The following is a 23,044-nucleotide window of genomic DNA, read 5'->3' on the forward strand; positions in this document are numbered from 1 at the left end:
CTTGGAGCTAACGGACAAAAAGCATCTAAACCCAGAGGGCTGGATGTTTTAAGGCTTCTCTACCCAGTGTGGAGAGTTCCTTTATGGAGGCGGTCAACATAGTGAAACAACATCAGTCTTTACTGCTGGCAAGTAGCGTTACAAACTTCCCCTCTTCCCTTCTAAACTCCAGTGCTAGTTTAAGTGTTAAGGACTTCCCCTAAATTAGTATGCCCTGCATGAACGTTGCAGAGTTGTGTATATTTAGCAAGTCATTAAATGTTGCCACAAACTATTGTAGGATATCGCCTTTATCACAGCTTTGAGGAAGGGGGAAGCCACAGTTTCTCATGTTCTTGTTTTGAATTACCTATTCAAAAGGAAATCAGCTGCTGACTTTCACAAGCCGTAATTCATACAAACCATAATTAGTGGAAATATTTCATTGTGTTTAAGGCACTAACACTTTTAAAAATAATCATCTTCAAATATATCAACTTTATCTCTAAGGGGAAAGAGGTGTTTTTCTAGATTCTCTTGATTTCTGCATGATCTGTACGAAATCCTGGATGTACAACAGCTACTTTGAAACCCTCCCTGCCAGCAGCAAAGAATTGCGCCAGGAAGAACCCTCAGCCCTCTTACAGACTATACTGCATCTCTGGAATTGAAAATAATTAGCAATGCAGCTGGAATATAGTTTATCCAGTTTCTTAATACTTAAAATTTCTCTTTAAACCCTTCCTACAACAGCACTGCTTAGACTCAGCACTAAAGGGAGGAGTAGAGGGTAATAAGGATTTCTGCTAGATACTCTACCGCTCACTTTCTGGTTTCATAGGAGCACGGTTGCCTGTAGCAATTCTTATCAGCAGGGGCTACCTAGAGCTAGGAGGAGAAATGTACTGAGACCTAGATTTCCCCATCTGTAACAGTATTTGTATTTCAGATTAGTGCTGCCGCTGCACTTCAGTCAACATTTACATTTCTGGTAACTACAACCTTGGTGGTAACCTTGACACCTGGCCTACGATGGTGATGCACAGAGGAACTGAAAGCACGTCAGTCACACACCGTATGACAGCTGTCCAGGGGAAGGAAGAGAAAGGGAAGAACGGAGTGACGCATATACTGTGCTCAACAGTTTTAGCATCTAGGGAAAAAACCTTCCCAGGTAGAGGACAGCAGAGTTTGGTCTTACCAAGTCTGCCAGAAAGATAAAGGTAACTCAGTTGAGTCAAGCCTCTCCGTATATAGATGATGCAAAGCATCTCCCAGCAAGTCTGCCACCCTCTGAGGATGGCAGCCTTTATGTGCAAAAGTACAAGAAAATAACAGCGCTCTCCACTGTAGGAATTCAAGCATCCTCCCTTTTACAGCATCTCTAAGCCTAGGTTTGACCCTGCACAACATTCACATCATAGTTACTCATTAACCTGACCTCTTAGTGTATGTAATTAATTATTTTAAATCTTCCAGCAGGATGAAAAAGTGACTTCTGTGTTCAGTCCAGTTATCACTCTATTATAGCGAGACTCTAAAATCCAGTACACTGTCAGTAACAGTACAGACTTTTCAAAGGGCCTGAGCCTCTTTCATGTTCAGATTAATCCAGAGTAAAGCGTTAGTAAGTAGTAACTAGTAGTTTAAGAAGGGGGGGAAATAAAGGCAGAACAGCTTAGGTTTTGTATTGTGTTTTTAATCAGTAAAACAGAATCCTCAGGGAGGAAGATAACAAATTAGTAAGACTTCCACACATCATTTTTAAAACTCAAATGTATTTTTTCAGTGGGCAGTTAAAAGTAACCTTTCCCTCCAAAGCCCATACTTCCTCCCAGCTGGGTCACTAAAAGTTAGTCTCTGGCTAACACCAAATTGCATTGAACTTGAGCCTGTGAAGAAGGAAGCACGTTGCATGCTACCAGGTACCTCAGCTCTCTCACTTCAAATTATCAGTTCTTAAAACCATCAAACTTGTAGGAAAAGGACTTGGTAACTGTAGTTTTCTTTTTGGGTTAGCATTAACAATTTAACCTCACATTCTTTCCTCACTAAGAGATAAGTTACCACTAAGGCTTTCTAAATCAAATTCATTTGTTTTTATAGCAAGTTACTAGACTTGACCATTAACAAGGCATCAAGAGTTTCAATTAAGAGAACCATTAGCACTGGTCTTCACCAGAACTTTACATCTATACAACTTAAGACACTACAGGAAACAGAGCCTAGCTCAAAAAATAAATTAACTTTTCCCTTTACATTTCCAGGGTTTAAAATAAGACTTTGGAATCCTTGCTTGATGATTGCATGTCAAACTTTCAGTTGTTGCTTTTTAGCACGACAGCCTTCAACAGATAATTGTCAGCTGGTACCCAGGGCAGAACCACCTTTATTACGAAAACACCTTCAGCAGAGTTTACACCTGAAAAACTTTCCACAGGGTTTAGAAGCAGTAATTTTACTACTACAGTGCATTAAACTGAGTAATCCAAGGATTCTCAGATTAAATCGACACCTTTCTTTGAGATAAGCAAGTAGTACCATCCCAGCTCTCCGGGCGCAGGAACTGTGGAACTAAGTCATCCCCAGACACACGTCTAGAAATGTCAGAGCTATCTGCCCAGCATTATACCTGCTGAACCGCACACTTTATTGCTCAAAATAGGGGTGATGATACACACCAATTCTTTCCTCACTGACTTCTGTTTTCCTTCTCGCCAGTTTCTTGTCATATTGCTGGCTTAGGGTGGAAACAGAAGTATTGGATCTTCCTACACCCCCTATCCCCAAATTTAAGAACAAATAAGAATATACCGTCCAAACAGAACTAAATTCTAACCCTCATAAAAGCTCTTCTTTCCAATACAGGTACAACAACAGTAAAAGAAGTCAACATTAATTTAAATTTAATACAAAAAACAATTATCATTTACAAATGTTAAAATTCACTTAGTCTATCCTGGCTAGTTCATACTCTGGAATTTCACTTTGAAAGTGTTCAAAGGCTTGAATGAAAAACTAAGCATCCTTATTATGTTAAGCATCTCCTCCAGCAGAAAGCCACCTGTTCACCATTTTGTTCTGAAAAATATTTTTACAGCACTACTAGTCAGGTAGCACACACAAACAAGTTAGCAAGATGTGGCTGTACAGTATTTTGTACGGATACTGTTAAAGTGCATCAAAGAATGCCATCCAGTGCAAGTTCAAACAACTCTCTTCCTGAAATCCCTATTTAGCAAGCGAGGCGAGGCTCCCTACGCGCTATCCGATTAAAGGGTCGTCGTCATCATATTGTAACTGAAGTCGGGAAAACGGCTGTGGGGGAGCTACTCTATTCTTCGAGATTATTATAATGCAGGTGAAAGTAGTCAGTATCATAAAAGCCCCAATAACTATCCCAATAGCTTCTGGAAGATTTATGCACCACTGGTCGGTGAGCAAGCACTTGGCGTTACTGAAAGTGCCGTTGTGTGGCCGAGGCGTCAGTCCCAGGATGTGGCACATCATTGGGTAAATATCAACGTTGTTCATCGTGCTCTGCTTGTAACCCCGATGAAAAGCAGGCCCGCGAGCAGCCAGGAACGGGTGCATGCTTGGGAGAGCGTTGTCATAGCCGTGGTCGCCTACTGGAGAAATGCAAAGTTAAGGGTTAACATCGCAGTTTCTGTTTGCATATCAAATATTCCCTCCCTATCTCTCCCCCACCCCCAAAAGGCATATATTTTAACCAAAAACTAATGCAGAACATAAAAGCAGAAGATAAAAGCAGCTGTTGGATTAAACACTGAAGGAACCCAGAGTTCCTTCCTGCTTCCCCAATCCCCAGAAGTCTGTTCCCATACTGGTCTTCAGCCGTGGTCCTTCCCACCCCCCGATTATCTCGTCTCCTTTCGGCCATCAACATTTTCAGTTTTCCCCTTCCCACTCCTCATGCCAAAGCTGAAAAGGATGTTGCCGCTCCACAAGTCGGTAGCTGGAATGCAAATTTGTTCTTCTCAGACCCTGTAAAGACATCTCCCCCTTGCAAAGCAGACACTTTAATTACTTCTTAAAAGCCAAGCACTTTCCCCTTCACAGTGTTCAGTTCGAGCACATCAAGTACCCTCAAATCATGGGTATCAGATGAGGTACTTCAGGAGACGGGATACCCAAATTGTCAAAGTCCAAAAACAATCAAAAGATCACAATGACAGGCAAACAACAAGACATTTGTGGCTACAAGGTCACCAGGACCCAGACATTTGACAGGTTTTTAAGAAATACTCCGATTTTTGGTGGAATATACATAGCTAAAAACCAGGCACAGTCAAATTTCCTAATAACATGCCTGAAAAATCCATCCAAGATGCCAAAAATTTCTCATAGCACACGCAGCACAGTATTTGAGTGACTGCATTTCAGCTTTCAGCTCATTTCTTAGTAACAGTTTAATGTGTCTCCCTGAGAACTGTCTCCTTGGCTGCTTCGTTGACGTTTCTGATGTGAAATGTCAAGATTCCTATTGATGAGGTCACACTCACCACTTCCATATACTTCCAATATTCCTTTTTAATGTTTTCCACCGTTATGTTTGTTACCACAAAGATACCGCACCACATCTTGCTTGTTTGTTTTAATGCAATCCTATGTTTCTTGATTACATATTTTTTCCTTCTACTACTTGCTTGTTTTGTACAGAGCTGTTCCAAGTCCCCTCGCCAATGAAGTTTCCCATCTTTCACCCCTGAAGTAGGAGGGCTGGTCTGTGCTAGCATTGCTAGATAAAGCGTAGGTGTTGGTATGCTTGCCAATCATTACGCTGCCACTTTGTCCGTGAAGACAAGTACAATAAACACTTAAATAGCCTTTTAGGCTAAAACCTTCCCTGCCTGCTTCTGGGAAGCCTTGGCTAGCAAAATTGTTTCGAAAAGTGATTCACTTCAACTGATACAACTTATAAATATACACTTATTAACTATTTTTAGGTACATGAAATTGAATCTAACCATAAACAAGAAAGAGACCTCTAAAGAAAGAGACCTCTATTAGAGAACACGTGTGCTGAGCGTTGTCAGTTTGAAGATGACTAGCAAATCTGTGGGCAGGTTAAAATACAAACATACCTTACATTATAAGCAGTACAAATAATGAGAAAAGTTGAACTTAAACGTGCAAAGGGCAGACAGTAAGAACAGCCAAACTGGGTGAAACCGGGAGTTGACACCACCCAGCATCCTGTCTCTGACAGCGGTCACAACAGGGAGTCTGGGAAGTGCCCAGCAGGGTTAGCCCCGACGTACCCACCAGCCTCCAGCTGCTGGCTGCTCAGAAACTTCCTGGAAGTTGGTATTTAATTTCTATTAATGGATTTTTCTTCCAAGAATTTGCCCAATCACTTTCTGAACACACACATACACACACACACATATATATACACACACACACACACACACGCAGCCTTCGTCTGCAACCAGAATTATGGGTTGAATTCTCTTACTATGACAATAATGCAATCTATCTGGAATTTCTTTGAGATGTACTTTCATGTGACTGTTGCATTTTTTTCAGTAAGTTATACACGCCTCTTTTTCTGCAAAGAAAAAACCTGCATGTGAAACACCTGGAAATATATACATACACATATATGTACACACATATATGCATGTATATAATTTGACATTCATAGCATCTAGCAGGATGAAAGTGCATAGGTTAGCAATGCACTGTGTGAAGTAACATCTGTTTTGTTTTTTGTCTTTAAAACACACTATTTGATGCCCCTAACAGGAAGAACTCTGGCTTCTTTGACCATTATTGTTGCGTTCCTATTATTTTCAGTATTTCCTCTCATTTATTTTTGTTTCCTAGTATATGCACTGTAACATTAAATGTTGTGTCTTGCATTCTTCAATTTATGCTCCCCATATATATATTTTATATACAAAAAAGTTAAATCACACTCTGGTGGAAGCGTGAGACAGACTGCTAACTTGCAAAGATAACTTTTAAAAGTGTACCTCAGGCTATTAAGTGAAACATGACAGTGTTTTAGCCAACGGGATATCCCCCATCTCCTCCTCATCTGTTAAAACACTCCAGGCTCAGGCTGAGAACGTTCTAGAAAATGCTGAGATGTTCCTAAAGATACACAGTGCCAGGACTCCACTCGCTAAACTGGGACCATCCTACAGATGGCTAGAATAAAAACAAGACAGTTTACCAACATAAGCCACCAAGAGCACAAATGAGGAACGCACACTTACATTTTGAAAGTGACTCGTTTTGTACAATTGTCCAGCCTTCGTCTGCAACCAGAATTATGGGTTGAATTCTCTTATTGTGACGATAATGAAATCTGTCTGGAATTTCTTCTTTGAGATATACTTTCATGTGACTGCTGCATTTCTTCAGTAAGTTATACACATCTCTCTTGTCTGCCAAGAAAAAAAGTGCATGTGAAACAGCTGGAAATTATGTCCCATTTACTGCAATTATCTGTCATTAAACCTAAGATCCATTTTTTCAAAACAATTTTTTTTTAAAAGAGAGATAGAAAAGGACTTTTCCATCTCCCTAATGAAATGCTACATGTATCAAGGTGGATTTCACAGTTTTAAATCAGGCACCTCCCGGCTGTGGTTTTGGACCTACAATTCAACTCACCCTCTGGGCTTGCAGGGGAGGAGGGCAAAACTCAAGCAGAGCAACCAAGAGAAAGCAATCACACACCAAATTAGTCAATATTTATCCAAAGCAGTAAGTATTACATTTTGTTACTGTATAAATCATTTTGTTTGTTACAGTTGCTTCAGTCTGGCCACAGTTGTGGAAACTGAGACCAGTAAGCCCTGCCTGTTAGTAACTACTCCAAGATACAAAAACTGAATTCACAGTATGAAAACTGAAGTTTCGTTCACAGAAACAGAAGTGGTAAAGCAATCGAAGTTGGGTTTAGATTTTTAATCGGAAGTTTAGACAATGCCAATTTTTATTCTGAATAAGCCTGAGGGCTTATTTCATGCTTACTGAATTACAACCGCATAGAGTAAGTGAGCAACAAGAGAGCAGGCATACTAAGTGCCTGTCTGCTTTTTCAATAAGCTGTACCAGGACTATCATTACCACCCATAGCAATTTGACAAGAAATGCTCCTTGGCCCATTGATTACCAAAACAAAGTAATTAAGTCCTAAATAAACAGACATTCTTTAGCTTATTCATTAAATTATGTCAAACTTGTGCAACATGAACTACACTGGTTTTGCAAAAGATGTGAACGGTCTACCATAGTGTGCGCTTTTTAGTAGTAAGATAAACAAGATTTCATTCTCAGTGAATGACTTAAAATAAACCCAAAACATACTCTGCCTTGGCAGCACTGCAGCAACTGGACTCTTGTCTATCAGGGTGTAGTTATTGCGACCAATGCAGTCATCCAGGATAATCAGCCTCTCTGCAGAACAGGAGGCCATTCCGTGATCACTTGTTATTACGATGTTAATAGTGTCCCACAAACCTAATGCCTTCAATTTATTAATAAGGAAACCAATATGATTATCCACTTCTTCTAATACTTTGCGCATGTTCTCAGTGTCATCTGGTCCATACTTGTGCCCACTTGCATCTGGTTCTTCCCAGTATAATGTAGCAAAAGTGACCACTGGATTAGAACTGTTCAGCCACGCAACAATTTTCTCCACCCTCTCCTCAAATGTCACTGAAAAGTTATACTTCATAAAGAATTGAGGGGTTGTATCGTTAATTTTTACATCGGTACCAGGCCACATTGCAGCAGCACTTGCTCCATTTCCCTGCTGTTGATTTGTTACCCAAATTGGAACTGCCTCATTCCACCAGAAGGGATCTGAATCATTGAACTGTGAAAACTTCTTCTTGGCATCTGCATCGTACATGTCATTAGCCACAATGCCGTGGCTTTCTTCATATAAACCTGTGACTATGGTATAATGGTTTGGGAAAGTCTTGGTGATAAAAGCATTCGTAACTTGTTTTACAAGCACGCCATCCTCAATGAACTTCTGAAGATGAGGAAGTTTATAGGTTTCCAAGTAATCAGCCCTGAAGCCATCAAAGGACACGAGGAGTAACCTGGACACCGAATCACCAGCAGAGTGAGCACAACAGGCAACTATTCCAGAAAAAAATAACGTCAACATTGAGTTCATTGTCGATACTTCAAAGTATTTCCAGCAGCTAATCAGATGCACCTGAAAAATTTAAAAAGATAAGGCATGTAACACAGAATAATTGTAATGGAACCAGTTTAACTAGCTATACATTATGTACATCTTCCTTATAGAGGTTAACTCCAAAATAACCGGTCTAAACAACCACTGAAGTCAACAGTATATTTCCCTACTGACTTCAAAAGTTTCCCATATATTGTAATAGTTTTTCATATATTAAAACAAATGAGCAATGAGATTTTTTTTTCATTCCAGACTAAATGAAAGGAAGAATTGTTTTCTCTCTTTTAAGCAATTATTCCATCATTCTGTGCGTCTTATTACAATTCTACATTCCAAGACAGACAATCAGTATTCTTCCCTCATGTTCAAGCACAGGCACCTGAAAAATTCCAGCTCCACATCTGGGAGTCCTGTGCAGCTCTAAATCCTGCTTACACATCACTGTTCAGACCAGAAGTTTGTTTTCTACTGTAATTATAATTCTTCTTTTTCATCTCACCTTTCCTTTTCCACAGTTTCCACCCTCTTGAGTTGCTGGAAGACTTTTGAGCCTTACAGCATTCCTATTTACTCATTGCTTACTCTACACACGGAACTGCCAGGAGTAACTTCTATTTCTGTTTTCCTTCTAAGCTGCTGTACACCTACCACAACAGTATTTAAACCTGTTCTTTATGTATCGTATTTCTCTCTCTCTAAAAAAAATTTAAAAAATCATTAGTAACATTAGCTGTGAAGCAAGTATTTCTCACCAAGGAATTCATGACTATTATAAACGCAAGGTATGATTTGTAAGGGGGGGGGGAGAAAAGCAGCTTATTATGCATGACAGGAGCACTTTGTGAAGGAAGGTCCAGAATTATTCTATAAGCCTTTAAGAAAGAGGAAGCGAAGCTCCAGGTTTCACAAAAACTTTCGCAATATTGTTAGACGGCATATTTACTTCTCAAGAGCCCCGCTCCAGCAAACTTCTCCTTTATCGCACTTGCACAAACTAGGGTGATTCTAGGAGGAACAGCAGGTATCTTCCTAACTGCCGCAATATCTGCTGGCCTAGCTCAACCATTTCCCTAAAACTCTTTAAAACTGTGAGTGTATTATTTTAAAAGCATAAGTAGCTTTAATGATAGCTAAAGCTTTAGCAGTGAGAGGAATTCAAAGCATGGGAAATCATCCCCCCTTGCAACCAACAGCTAAAATTCCTTGAGAAGACAAATTTTAGAAGAAAGGATCATCAAAACCAGCATTAAGGTACCTCCTAATAGAGAGGACCTGTAACACACAGCCCCTTTAAAGAGGGGAAAAAAAGGAAGAAATGAGATGGGCAGCAACCCGTTTCATGTTGTCAGGTGCTTTAAAAAGCAGAACCAGAGTTTTTCATAGCGCAGTAAGACATAAGGCCTCAATATTAGCTTCGAAATACTCCAAAGATGCTAAGCATCTGTGGTTTTACACCCTGTATCACAGCTATCTATAAAATGCCATCAGCATTACAGCTATCCGCTCCCGAACCTCTCCTCCACCTCCTAGCCAGGTTTTCAGGTCTCCAGTAGCTCAGATCAGTCAGAAATGAGTTAGCCTGGCCTTGAAAGCTTGCGGCGAGATGCCGCGCTGTCATTACAAACTTAAAAAAAAGACTCCTGCGGACAGGGCCGGCTCCCGCGGCGCGGCACCGAGCCCAGCGCCGGCACTTGGGGCCGGGCACCCGCAGCGGGTCCCGGGTCCGGCTGCTCGGCGAACGGACCGGCCCCGTCCGGGGGGCCCGGGCGGCGGGGGGCCCCGGCGGCACACCCACACGGGGCCCCGGCGGCACACCCACACGGGGCCCCGGCGCCCCCCCCGCTCCCCACCAACGCCTCCTTCCCCTCAGCGACCACCCGAGGCGGGCGGAGGCGCAGCCGCCCCGCGGAACGAAGCCCGAGCCCCGAAGCCGGGGGTGGGGGGTGTCCCACGGCCCTGCCGCGCTCGGGCAGCGCCAGTCACCACCGCCTCCCCACGCCCGCCCGCCCGCCGCCGCCCCCTTCCCCGCCGCGGTGCCGCCGCGACCCCACCGTGCGGGCCCGCTCCTGCTGGAAGCGCCGGCGGGCACGCGCTGGAGGTGACTGGGGGGAGGGGGGGGCGGGAAAGCACCGCGCCTGCGCGCCCGCCACCCGCGCGGCCCCAACTGCCAGCGGCGGCCGCGGCGGCGCAGGCACGGCCCTGGCGGGGGGGCGGCGGTAGCGGCGGGAGCCCGGGGTGTGATTGGCTGGGGGCCCGCCGGAGGAGGCGCCCATTGGCTCCAGCGGGGTGGGCGTCGCGCTGTGGGACACGGAGAGGGGCGCGGGGGGGGGGGGGGGGGCTGAGGGGAGCGGACTGAGGGGAGCAATGGGGGGGCTGAGGGGAGAGGGCTCAGAGGAGAGGGCTGCAGGGGAGCCATGGGGGGCTGAGGGGAGAGGGCTGAGGGGAGTGGAGCTGGGGGGAGAGGGCTGAGGGGAGCTATGGGGGAATGAGGGGATGGAGCTGAGGGGAGCAGAGCTGACAGGAGCCATGGGGGACTGAGGGGAGCAGAGCTGGGGTGAGAGGGCTGAGAGGAGCCATGGGGGACTGAGGGGAGCAGAGCTGGGGTGAGAGGGCTGAGAGGAGCCATGGGGGAATGAGGGGAGCAGAGCTGGGGAGAGAGGGCTGAGGAGAGCCATGGGGGACTGAGGGGAGGTGAGATGAGGGAGGGCTGTGGAAAGCTGAGGTGAGAGGAGCTGTAGGGAGCCATGGGGGGCTGAGGGGAGGTGAGGGGGTTGTAGGGGCTGAGGGGAGCTGTGGGAGGCGGCTGTCACAAGCAGGCAGATGTGGCGGGTTGCAGGGGAGCACGGGTTTTTATGAGAGGCATGTTAGGCCCCCCCGGGCTGGGATGCGGGTGGGTTGGCCCCCGAGGTGGGACGGTGAGGCCTGCTGGTAGGGGGTCAGAGCTCGCTTGGGGTGCAGGCTGTTTGCTGGGTCTGCTGGGGTGACCGGTGGCTGCAGAAGGACGCCATGGGGTGAGGCGAGGTGAGGCTGTGACGGGGTGTGTTAATGGGCGTTGTGCTGAGTTTCCCCAGGATGCCTGTAACCTGCCTCCTTTGCAGGTGTCGCAGCAGCCCTAGGCTGTGGCCTTTGCAAGGCAATGGCTCTTGTCAGCGTGACTACAGATCTGTTCTCCGTGACTCCTGCTTCCCTTTTGGCCACACAGCTCTGAAGTTGACTGTTCATATTCTTTCCTGCCTATGACCTTTTTGTGCTCTCTTGTGACAACACTGGTTTATCCTTAAACTTAGAGTACATGCAGGATAAACCAGTGCGTGTGTTGTTGAATGCAAGTACTCTGAGTGCCAGCGCTGCTTTTAGGAAGGCACTGCGTGGTATGATGGGTTGAGGTGTGTTTTGGGTCCTGGTGTAGGTTTGCTTCATAAACTAAGGCAAATAGTTTACATTCCCTTGGTTTTCCTTTTAAGAAGGGATTATTAATTCTGCCGAACCTGTTAAGTTGCCGGTGCTGAATAACAATGAAATCAGCTCTGTGTAAATAGAGAAAATAAGTGTCCTTTAATAGCACAGAGCAGAAATCGTCACTCCATTTTAAATTTCGTCATAAAAACTGAGAAAAAGACATGTCTGCAGCTTCATGATGGACTTAAGTAAAGGATCTGAATTTCATTCTGTGTATCCTGCTAGCATGTTTATTCCGAACGCTGGGTAGATTTGAGCTTGTTTCTTCCTGATGGCTTTCACATATGTATGAGTTTGGCAGGCTGTGCTACCTGTGCGTGCCAGCTGCGGAGTGGCTCTAAAGATGTGGTACAATAGGCTGAATAAAGTGACACGCCTCTGGTTCACCTTGATTTATGGAATGTAGCACGTGTGGCAAAGCACAGGATTGTTAAAGAGGAAAAAAATAATGCCAGGTGAGCTAGATAAGACTTCTCACAGCTATTCACATGTTGTATGTCAAGTTCAAGTCAAGGTCTTTTTGTCTGTTTTTCTTTTTTTTGGTTGGTTACACTAACTCAGCTTTGTAAATATTCATGTGACAGTTGATCATACGGAGGAGGGAAATGTCCTTTGTGAATTACTTTATTAATAGTTTCCTTCAAAATATTTATTACACAGAGTGAATTAGAGGTCAAAGGAATATATAACAGGTGCAATCTTTTAGCCACTTTCATCAAATTACGATTGAGGTCTTGTTACAAGTTTTATGCAGAGATACAGACAAATTTTAAGCATCAAGGCTCTTTTGCTAACCTAGTTTGGCAACATACTTACTCAGCTATTCAGTCCTAAAAGGTGTGAGTAATCTCTTGTTTATCCTTACCTGTGTGCTTTGAAACCTATTCACGGTATTCACCTATTCATGAGCCCAGCCTAATATAATGTGTCCAATTTGACACGTCGTAGAGGTAGCATACCATACCAACTCTGGACTTTGAACTGGGCTAGCCAACATGTATCTTGGGTCCATTTACAGTGTATGCCTACAAGAAATGCGTGAGTTACGTGTACACTTACATTAAAAGAAGTAAAACTGGGAACTACCAAGATGTTTGCCTTCCCTCACCTTAATCTCTCTCTGTACTGTATTTCACCCCACATTTGTCTGTATAGACTGCAGTTCTTTTAAGCACTAGACCATACTAAATCCTGCCAGAAGCTGTGCAGATTTACTGCTGTAGTAGAATTGAGCATTTGCAGCTCAAGAACCATTACACGTGTTTGTTTGTGTCAGTGGAATTTAGTGAATGACAGGAAGTAAAGGGTAGGCAGCCTCAACATATTCTCAGTGTTTGGCTGGGTTTAGTAAAACACTTAATTTCTAGATGGGAAACTATGCCCTCCTGTTGGCAGTGTTGTGGAGGGGAGGCAACTCCTTGTTTATTCAGATGAAAACTAGATGTTGCACATGGATAGTTCAGATACTTAAGTATTTTCTTAAGAAAAAGCAGGGCATTTTCATTACTTAGAGTTAAAATAACTGAATACTGAAAGAGAAACATTTTTCTATATTTTTCCAGGGTTTTTTCTCAGTTTTATCCATGTGACAGAGATCTCTGGTCATTTTTGCTGCGTAGTTTTTTAATCCATCATTTACTGTGTTTTGATGCATCTTTATATAGTTGAGATGAAGAAAAATAGGAAGACGTTTCATAAAACCGTAAAAGGGCTAGGTGACTAACAGCTGGTAGGCTGTATTAGATTTTAAGCTTTTAGTGCCCATTTAATCTGAAGAATAGGTTGCACGTGGAGACTATAACCAAAATGGGGCTCTTAACCGTGCTGTTTCTCAAACCGTCTATGGAGCGATATCCCTCAGGCTGCAGGATGGTGATACAGAGTAGTGTGGTGTCTCTGCCTTCTCTATTTCGGCTGCTAGAGCCTCCGCTGTAAGCAAGCTTGAAGCCAGCTTGCTGGGCTTTCTAGGGGTGCTTAGTTTCAGTACCTCTGAAACAGGGATGAAACAGGATGAAAGCTCTGAACAGGTATGTTGAAATGGTGCCAGATTTTAAAGGTAAACAAAAATGTTTTCCTTGGAGCAGTTGGGTGAATAAAAAGTCAATATTTCTTAGGGTCTCAGATATTCTAATGGAGTTTCCAACCATGGAGTTGGAGAGCAAATCAAACAAAATTTTATAAAAGAGACTGGAAGACCACAAATAAAGGGCTTTGAAACATCCAAATCAGGAATAATTGTTTAGGCCCTGCAGCAGGTAAAGCAGGTTTTCAAGTGTCTGTTGACAATGACTACTCCTGATATTATTTTTAACAACTAAAAGCTGTTGATGACATGAGAGTTGAGTGTCCTGTGCAAAATAATTATGTCTAGTTCCCAGCTGACAAGTGTCTGTCTTATGCAGAGTCAAATTTACTGATGTGTTGGCTTTAAATATGCCTTTTATGCAGTCAGTAGCAAAATCTGGGTGAAGGTGAATCACCGTTATTACAGCAGGGTCCTGAATTGATGAGCCAGCCCCTCCAGGCTGCAGAATCCAGGTCAGTCCTGGTTGAGCAACAAACGGATTTCTGGAGGCCTGCTTCAAGGATGTGCTGACTCTTGTGTGAAACGGTGCGAGGATCAAAGTCTCCTGCCAAACCACTCTCTTCTACAATGGTTTTTCTGTGTGTTTTGTTTTCCGTACTACGTCTTAAATAGAGTACAGAAACTGCTATAGCTGCACATGTCAACAGTTAATATGAAACTGAGCTGAAGCATGTGTTTCAGAAGATGAACTACCTCCGTATGCACATATACAGCACAGATAAAACTGTCAGCATACCTGTGCAGCTTCTTGTCCTTCGTAAGGTAGCACTTCGTAGCAGCGTGGTTCCGGTGATCCTCTTGGGTGTCCAGAGGTGACCATCCAAAGGCTGGAGCAGAACAGGGCCGTACAGAACAGTCTTGTTCCTTCCTCTCACCAAATCATTCCCGTTTTGAAAAAGAATGGGGATCTGCAAATGCTTGGACCTCTGAAGAGCGCAGTTTTTCACAGACTGTGCCTGTTACGCAGGTCTGTGAGTGTTAACGGCTGTAGGAATAACTCCGTAGAGGAACTTGAGTCTCTCATTCGTGTCGAGAGCTCAGAGCCAAAATAGAAAAGTACTCTACACGGAAATTTCCTAAAAGATCTGAATGCGGGGTAAAGGTCTTTTCCTCACGTTGTTTAGTGCAAGATCGGCAGTGAATAAAGCACTACTGTTCGTGAACAGTGAAGAGATGAGGCGCTGCTAACCATAAGTAACCATAAGTAAAAGCTGAGGCTGGAAAGGATGCAAGAAAGTTTGTTTGCAGTTGATTTCATCCAGGTATTTAGTGCAGTCAGGAGTGAAAACAAAGAAGTGGTATGATTTTACTGCAACTCCCTTGTAATATGTCTGTAAACCATAAACAGTCTTTCTCCCAGAGCCCACAGGGTAGTTGTGATAATGGACTTGAACTACATGTTGCAAAGCTTTGGAAACGTTTGAGCTTTACAAAGAAAAAAGTTATTTTTGTAAAACCAGCATCCTGAATGGCCGGGAACATTCATGATTTTTGCATTGAGTGCTCTTAAGTGCAAACGAAGGGCCCGACCCTATGGGATGCTAAGATCCCTCAGTTTCTACTGACACAAAAAAATGTTGTTTACCATCATTGAGTTTCACATTCAGCTGTTTCCAAGAACTCTGAGTGTTTTGTTTTAACTGTTCAATTTTCTTGCTTCTCTTATGGCTGGAAAAAGATACTTTAGAGCAAGCAACTGAAGGACCTCAATTTGTTTAGGTTACGAAGAAAGATTTACAGGCTCTTTGCTTAAAGTGTGCAAGTATCTTCATGGAGAACAAATAAAACTGAAGGACTTTTTTAATTAAAGCACTAAAATCGTAGCAATAACCAACTGGAAACGACCTCCCGAGAAATTCCAATAGGAACAGGTTGCTATTCCTAAGCAGGGCTATTAACTACCGAAGCTACTCGTGGCACTGATGGATGAGTTGAAGTTTCCAGTACTGTGGAATGTCTAGAAAAGATGCAAGTTATTGGCTTTAATAAAGGCGTACCCAGGTAACAGTCTTTTTGTATTGGGAATCTGAATTAAATAGTGTAATGTGGCTTTTTGCCTTTAATTATTAATCTCCGAGAAGACGTGAGGTATGCTATTTAGGGGTCTGACGTTCTTGCTGCTCTTCCTTCTTTTCACCCTTCTCTTCTGCTATGGAGGTGAGGGATAACTGACTCTAGCCATGCAGGAATTTCTTTACAAGCTGGTCTTCTGCTTGATATTTTAAAATAAGTCAAAGCTGGCGGTGCTGATTTCTGTAAGGGTTACAGGGTGAACAGATAAAGTTTCAGTAGTAGCTTCAGTGGTCTGATTTTAACATACTATTCTAAGTGTGCCAGGGCCCTTACTATATTTGCTGTCCTTCAGGTAAAATCAAGTTGGTCTAAGCAAACAACTTGAATACCAATAAATGCCTGTGTGTGTTTGGGCTACTGAACTGAGCTCTGTGTATCTCTGTGGAGTGAACCAGGCGATTATCTAGGTTCCTAGCATGAGTTTCGATGTCCATTTGTAGGCTTTTAAATGTAGGTGAATTCCAACCTTGCTGTCTAAAAAGGCATCTGTTTTAGGGAGCTCAGATGACTGAGTTTTGCAGTAATAAACACCATCTCCAGAATATACTTAATCTCCTTCTGACATAATTCTTTCCACCTCTTTTTATCACATACTCTGAGATGCCCATCGCTGTCCATTGGACTGTAGGAAGAATCAGTGATTAGCTTAATCTAGGTGCTGAACAATAGACAGCTAAACTTAGTACAAACAAAGTGTCTAAAAATGAGACTTAAGAGATCTTACTGGTTGACTGTAACTTGTGTCTTATGTATACTGACCGGAGTTATGGTCATGTTAATTCTGGTATTTATTGCTTTAAAAAGAATAAGGTTACAGTAAAAACAGAAATTCAGTCAAGAAGTAAAAAATAAACCTTGAAAATGAGGAGTTCTGTTGCTCACGTTCTTTGTCCTTATATGAATTTTACTACTTATGGTTTATGTGGTTATTTGTATTTCTGCCGAGCAAGTAACCAGTGTTACCGGACGGCTCACGTGGGAACGGATGGTACATGCAGTGGTAAGTGACACAACTTCAGTTACAGAACTAACAGCGGAAAGTATTGCTATTACTAACTACCCCGTTAATTTAACACCTTCTAGATTTGAGAGCAGAGGAATTTAGGGAATGGATGAAATTGGTGATCTCTCTTTTTTGTAATCTTCCATTCTTGTGGCTGCGGGGCTGGGACTGTTCCTCGGACGGCTTCGTTTTCCAGTGGAGCATGGAGCGCAAAGTGGTGCCGGGACCTTTTTCGGCTCTCCTGCCTCATCCAGCCTCTTTCTTCTCACTTCTCTGCAGGAGAGAAGTCCCATTTCACTGGACACACATGCACACAGCTGCTCTGCCCTGTTCCTGTGCTGGAGCGGAGCGTTTTTGGCTGGGGAGTGGGGAGGGAGCAGGCCCGGACGCAGGGGAGCAGGCCAGGACGCTAGTGTCCCAGGTCACAATGTGGGCGCCTCCGTTTTGATCTCATTTGTTATATCATAACATTTGAATTGTGGCACGAAAATTATTTCTGTCTTCCTTGAAGATGAAGCGTGAAGGTTGTAAAGCAGCAGTGGGTTCATATAATGTGATTTGAAATGCACCTGATTTTCACCTGGATAAATTCTTAAGTGCAGTCAAGTTTACTCTGGGGCTTTATTGCTCTCTCTCAAGTGAAGTCTGGATCTTGGAGCTGAGTGGTACTTTGCTCTTGGCGGGGGGCAGAGGAAAGGAGAACTTGAGTAACTCGCATTTCTGACTAATGAAATCCGCCTCAACTGTATTTATTTTTAAATAATACCCATACGTTACACTCTTATTCCTTATTTTACCTGTGATATTTTATACCCTCCACCAGGTGCTGCTGCATCCTGCTAATGTCTTCTTCGTGGAAGGGAAAAAAAAAAATCAGTCATTTGATTGAATACTATGCAACTGGACTTTGCTCTTTGTTTCTCATCATGAAACATGTTTTGCATTCGTGTCTGTGTTCTCTTTTCTTCCTGAAGTTATTTGCCAGCAGAGTGACTAAGGAGGGAATTTTTATGATCTCAGCATATTTAATCCTGCAAGCGCTCTTTGTAAGAAGGGGTTGAAGATCAGTGGGAGTTGCTTATCAAGGCCATCCTCAGAGCAAATTGAACAGACGCAGGTAGAAATACATTTGTATTTCTACAAAATGTGAAGAAATGCAAGTGTTTTCTTAAAAGTAAAAAGTACTCATAAAAAAATTAAAGTTATAAAAGTTTCTAGTTGGCTCATTGGTTTTCCCAAGCTTTAGTACTTTAAGCTCATGATTTTAAATCAGTCTTATTGTTGGCCTAATAGCTGGTCTTGAACGCTAGAAATTTGCAATGCAGATTACACAGCACACATTTCAGAATCTCTTACTTAAGATTTGCACATGAAGAATTTTGGCTGAGTTACATACAGAAAATATAAAGAGGAGACGTGCTTCGTTCTGTTTGCTGATGGACCACTTGTGCCAGGCAGGAATTTGTGGGTAGTAATAGTTGAAATTGGACCTTGATATGGGTAACTGGTGGTTTTGGCTGGGGTAGAGTTAATTTTCTTTATAGTAGCTGGTATGGGGCTGTGTTTTGGATTTGTGCTGAACAGTGTTGATAATACAGACATGTTTTCGTTACTGCTGAGCAGTGCTTACAGAGAGACAAGGCCTTTTCTGCTCCTCACCCCACCCCACCAGCGAGCAGCTGGGGGTGCACAAGAAGCTGGGAGGGGACAGGGCCGGGACAGCTGACCCCAACTGACCAAAGGGCTATCCCCCACCGTATGACGTCATGTTCAGCATATAGAGCTGGGGGAAGAAGAAGGAAGGGGGGGATGTTCAGAGTGATGGCGTTTGTCTTCCCATGTAACCGTTACGCGTGATGGAGCCCTGCTTTCCTGGAGATGGCTGAACACCTGCCTGCCGATGGGAAGCAGTGAATGAATTCCTTGTTTTGCTTTGCTTGTGTGTGCAGCTTTTGCTTTACCTATTAAACTGTCTTTATCTCAACCCATGAGTTTTCTCACTTTTACTCTTCAGATTCTCTTCCCCCATCCCACTGCGGGGGAGTGAGCGAGCGGCTGTGTGGGGCTTAGCTGCCGGCTGGGGTTAAACCACGACAGTTACATATCCTTGCACTCCTTGAGTTGCATCAGACCAGAAATGCACTCATGAGCTGAGATCTCATTGATCTCTGATAGTTACCTGTGTCTTTGTACTGTATTGCTGGTTCCATGTAGGGAATTGAAATTCTGCGGTAGTGTTTTTCCTCACTGTTACAGTGATTAAACCTGGTTGTGACTATTATTTTGGCACTTTTGGGGTTGTCTAGGAGCCTTAGAAGGTGAATGAAGTTTAATAAGCTGAAGTATTGGTTTGCTTTTGATATTTAACTTTATTAGTAGTCTAAAATGTTCAACGTAAGAATAATGACAGTAAACTACAATCATAAATCTCAGGGAGGCAGCACCTGCTACGCTACCATGTGAAACAGCACGTGTTCCCCCGGTCGTTCTGTTTGGAGATGGCTGGAATGACAATCTTTCTCTCGAACCTCTCTTCTGTGTTTCTTTTAGAAATCCAACCTGGCTGTGGCAGTTACCTCTCAGGAAGTTACAAGGATGGGTCAGGAGGGAAACACTTTCATTTTTCCTTTTGGCTCAAACCCAAAGGTTAAATATAAATAGATTCTAAGAATTCCTGTAATAATCTACATAATCCAGATGCAGTACACGTGTAGATAAAAAGTCCGTAGTTAATAAAGTCTGAAGTTCTCATAACTTTGATAAATTCAGATTTGGATCTTTAATGAGTTTCAGCTCCATTGATTTCAGATGCTCTAGAATGTGTATCTGTCTTTAAGAGGGCAGTTCATTTTATGCTAAAGCTGGGAGTATTCACCTGCTTTAGGTTCTGTCGAGTTTTGTGTGTCTCTCCATTCTTTAGAGAAAAGGAGCTGTATAGACAAGGTGGCTAACTAGATTGCTAAAGTCAAGCGGCATTAACACAACTTTGGAAACTTGGGTCTGTGTCTTATGACATGGAGATATATAACCTAAATGTGATTATAAATAATTGATATATTAAGTATACATAATAATAGTTAATTCAGTGCTTGCTTTTCCTATTTTCCAAGGCAGCTCACAAGACTTCTTACAGTTTTGGCCCTAGTTTATAGATGAGAAGATGAAGTCTCTACATATGAAGTGACTGGTTCAAGGTCCTAAAGTGAACCAGTGGCAAAACTGGAAAGAGTTCAGGTCTGATGCCTTTTTATTTTGGGTATTCCACTTTATATTTTTTTTTATTTGTTGTTTTTTATAAATGATCATAATTTGTTAATGATGTTGTAAGTAACTACTGAAATGTTGCAGACGGTTGCTTGTATCGTTCAGGCAGCTTTGCCTTGCTTTTCCTGGAGGCTAGGCTTTTGTGTGTTGAAAATATGAGTAAATGTCTGCATTTCTACCTCTTTACACAAAATGTACATAAGATTTCCAGTAAAACTGTTTTTGACTTCCTGTGAAAGAACACATATTTTGTACCATAGCTTTCTAGTACTGGTAGGTGCTTCAGCTGTTTTACACTGTACTTGGTCAGGCTGTATCTGGAAGAAGAAAAAGTGATTACAGCTCTTAAGATACGGTTACCAGCAGTCAGATCGACAAAAGGGTTAAAAGTGAGACAGCCCTGTCTTTTACTTCGGTGCAAGTGTAGTTGTTGATTTAAAGCTCTCTGTAAATGATTGTTGGAGATCTGCCATGTGTAGCAGAGCATTCAGAAAGCATACCACAGACTCTGCTTCCTCCTACAGAGCGTTTGTCTGTCAACATCTCACTTTAATTGCAGTCTTTTAAGGTACCAGAAAGCAGGCAAAACTCACCAGCCAGCAGTTATGGAAGATCAGGTCTTCACCAATGTTTATCAAAATGTTAACACCAGCAATATCTATGACATTCCAGAATCTGAGGAAGACAAAGAGAATAATCTTTATGATCATGTCCATGAAGATCCAGCATCTCCTTCTTCTATCACTATCCCAGAGATCATGGTTAGTAGTCAAGAATGCTCAGAAGACAGCTGTAGTAATTCTGTGGCCTCTCAGCACGGGGATGATGGGGATGATGGTTCTTCTTCATCTCACCATGATGCTGAAGAAGACCACCCATACCAGGATCTGATGAGCCCAACTCTGGAAGATAAACACGAAGAGGGCATGATGTTTGAGAGCAACATACGTTTTCCTCTGGATTTCCAGTTGCGTCGGAGCCAGAGCACTTCTTCCAACTCTTCAACTTCCCTCAAGTTCCCCCTTAACAATAACTTCGGAGAAACCGACAACTTTCACGAAGATTATGAGATTTTCATGTTTGTAAAGGTAAGAGCTTGGGTGCTTCTAAGAATACAGTAGTTTTAAACCCCAAATAAATCTGCGTCCTCCAAATCAGTAAAATACAGCTACCTGCTGCTTTGTTCCCAACATTGTTGCCTGTCTGCTGCAGGGCGCCAAGCCATAAGACCTCTTATATCTTAAGGCACAGAAAGGGAAGATTCGTGTTGTGTGGAGATGCCTGGGATTTCTTCATTTCAAGTGGAAATATGAGTATGGTGAAAGCATTCTCATTGTTGCTGCAATTCATTTATTCTGTGGTATCTCCCTGCTGCATTACTACTTCAGCTGGTTTAGTTAAGCTAGTTGAGCTATCCCTGTGTTTTACTACCTATCTAGTAGCTAATAGCTCAAAGGTGATAGTTATTAATGCTATAAAGAAAACTAAATATATAGTTTAAATGATGGCAATAAAATTTCCACAAATACTCATCCCTGAAAGAGGTCTTTCTTTTATTTCTTTCCATATTTAGATTAACGTATTTCTGTGATAATTTTAACATGTATTTTTCATTAATTTCAAGTTAGCTTTAAATTACTGAAGGGACTTTCACACTTTCCCTAACCTTGTAAAGTATTACTTAAATTTCTAAACCATAAACACCTGTGTTCTTGAATAAACACTACCCTTCATAAAAGCTCTTGTATTCAACCTTTCTCAATATTTATTAGGCCGTAACACAGACCTGACAGTTCCTTCTTTTTAACTACATAAGAGAGAAATTTTCAAGTTCTTGTTTCCCTTGAATAGGACCATACACCGTGAGTGTAATACTTCGTTATTTCAGCAGAAGTCTTGTGAAGTTTGTCACTTTTCACCATAAATAAGATTATCAGAAGCTGTTCCTCAGTTCCACAGGTGCTTTGAAAGTAGGATAAGAGATTTTGTTACCACACATAGTGAGAAATGGTTTCAGCAATGTCTGTATTTCATTAATTTAGTTTATTTAAGCAAGAACACGCTATAACCTTTGCATTGGTGTGAGATACTGATTATCTTGTATGAGCTAGGGAAGATCAAATGGTTTGATGGACTCTTCTAATACTTCATTTGGTTTCTGTTATAAATCTTGGATTTCTTGGAAAAATGAGTTAGTTAAAAAGTTACCCCGCATGTATGTGTAGGATAAAGGGGATCACTTCCATAAAGTGTCAACACAATCTTGAGATTCTTTTGAATACATTAAGAAAGTTATGATTTAAGTATTTTTTCTTTGTGTCATGTCTTCCTGTAGATGAAAACTTGAGGTTTTTCCCTTTTCATGTCTCCTGTCTCTATGTGACAATCCTTTGTGATTGCTTTTCTCATTTTTGTATAAAGAGAGATCATTTCAGTTATTGAGAAACAGAAAAAAAAAAAAAAACAAAACAAAACAATGAACCAACCAAACCAGGAATGGCTATTGGGTTACTTAGTCCTATTCTGCATAAGATAAACCATAAAACATCAGCCACTTCTCTTGAATTTCAATATAATTGCAGCATCTCTTCTAAAAATGTGTGTGTCCTTCAGGAGAGGGAGTATCTACTGACTGCTGGGTCGTGAATCGTTCTGGGTCTGTGCGTACTGCCAGAAGGGGTTTTTGCTACTGATTTCTGTAGAAGTGGGCTACGAGAGCCATGTGTGAGGGCGCTTGGCCTTTTCATTACCTTCATAGTACTTACACTGCACGGCTCTTTGAAGCGGCAGCTGTCCTATTTCTGTGACTGGATCATGGTCGTTGCTAAAAATATATTAATTATAGGGGCAAAGTAATACCTATGGTGGTGTTTCTAGTTCATATCTCTGCTTGTAGTCCTGCATACATGTACCAGAAATTGCAACAATTTGGTATATTTTGTTTGTTAGTAACTTCATGGTGTTAGCAACATGAATGTTGTATTTTGAC

At 42.4% G+C, this 23,044-nt stretch overlaps 2 protein-coding genes across 2 annotated transcripts in view; one reads left to right on the forward strand and one right to left on the reverse strand.

Moving 5' to 3' along the window:
* Nucleotides 1-1,696: 1,696 nt before the first annotated feature.
* ENPP4 (ectonucleotide pyrophosphatase/phosphodiesterase 4) lies at nt 1,697-10,273 on the reverse strand. Its single transcript, XM_082305908.1, has 4 exons — nt 10,222-10,273; nt 7,324-8,188; nt 6,225-6,395; nt 1,697-3,608 (listed from the first exon to the last, which is right to left on the reverse strand). The coding sequence occupies exons 2-4, from the start codon at nt 8,144-8,146 to the stop codon at nt 3,244-3,246; spliced, it is 1,359 nt and encodes a 452-aa protein (XP_082162034.1). The 5' UTR covers nt 8,147-8,188; nt 10,222-10,273; the 3' UTR covers nt 1,697-3,243.
* A 10,387-nt stretch (nt 10,274-20,660) lies between these two features.
* The window catches only part of CLIC5 (chloride intracellular channel 5), a gene marked incomplete at both ends in the record, with an annotated part of 73,766 nt that continues 71,382 nt past the window's right edge, over nt 20,661-23,044 (forward strand). The window contains one exon of the mRNA XM_082307292.1: nt 20,661-21,143. Coding sequence (XP_082163418.1) covers nt 20,661-21,143 — 483 coding nt within the window. The remainder of the gene's footprint in view (nt 21,144-23,044) is intronic.

Source organism: Platalea leucorodia (assembly GCF_965183815.1).
Source record: "Platalea leucorodia genome assembly, chromosome: 3".
NCBI lineage: Eukaryota > Metazoa > Chordata > Aves > Pelecaniformes > Threskiornithidae > Platalea > Platalea leucorodia.

What these genes read in the sequence shown, in the direction of transcription:
- ENPP4 (XM_082305908.1), bottom strand. Translation starts at nt 8,146, where the DNA reads ATGAACTCAATGTTGACGTTATTTTTTTCTGGAATAGTTGCCTGTTGT. An exon ending in TGCAGTGCTGCCAAGGCAGA is followed by an intron (nt 6,396 to 7,323) that starts GTATGTTTTGGG and finishes TTTTCTTGGCAG; the next exon opens with ACAAGAGAGATGTGTATAAC. An exon ending in AAACGAGTCACTTTCAAAAT is followed by an intron (nt 3,609 to 6,224) that starts GTAAGTGTGCGT and finishes GCATTTCTCCAG; the next exon opens with TAGGCGACCACGGCTATGAC.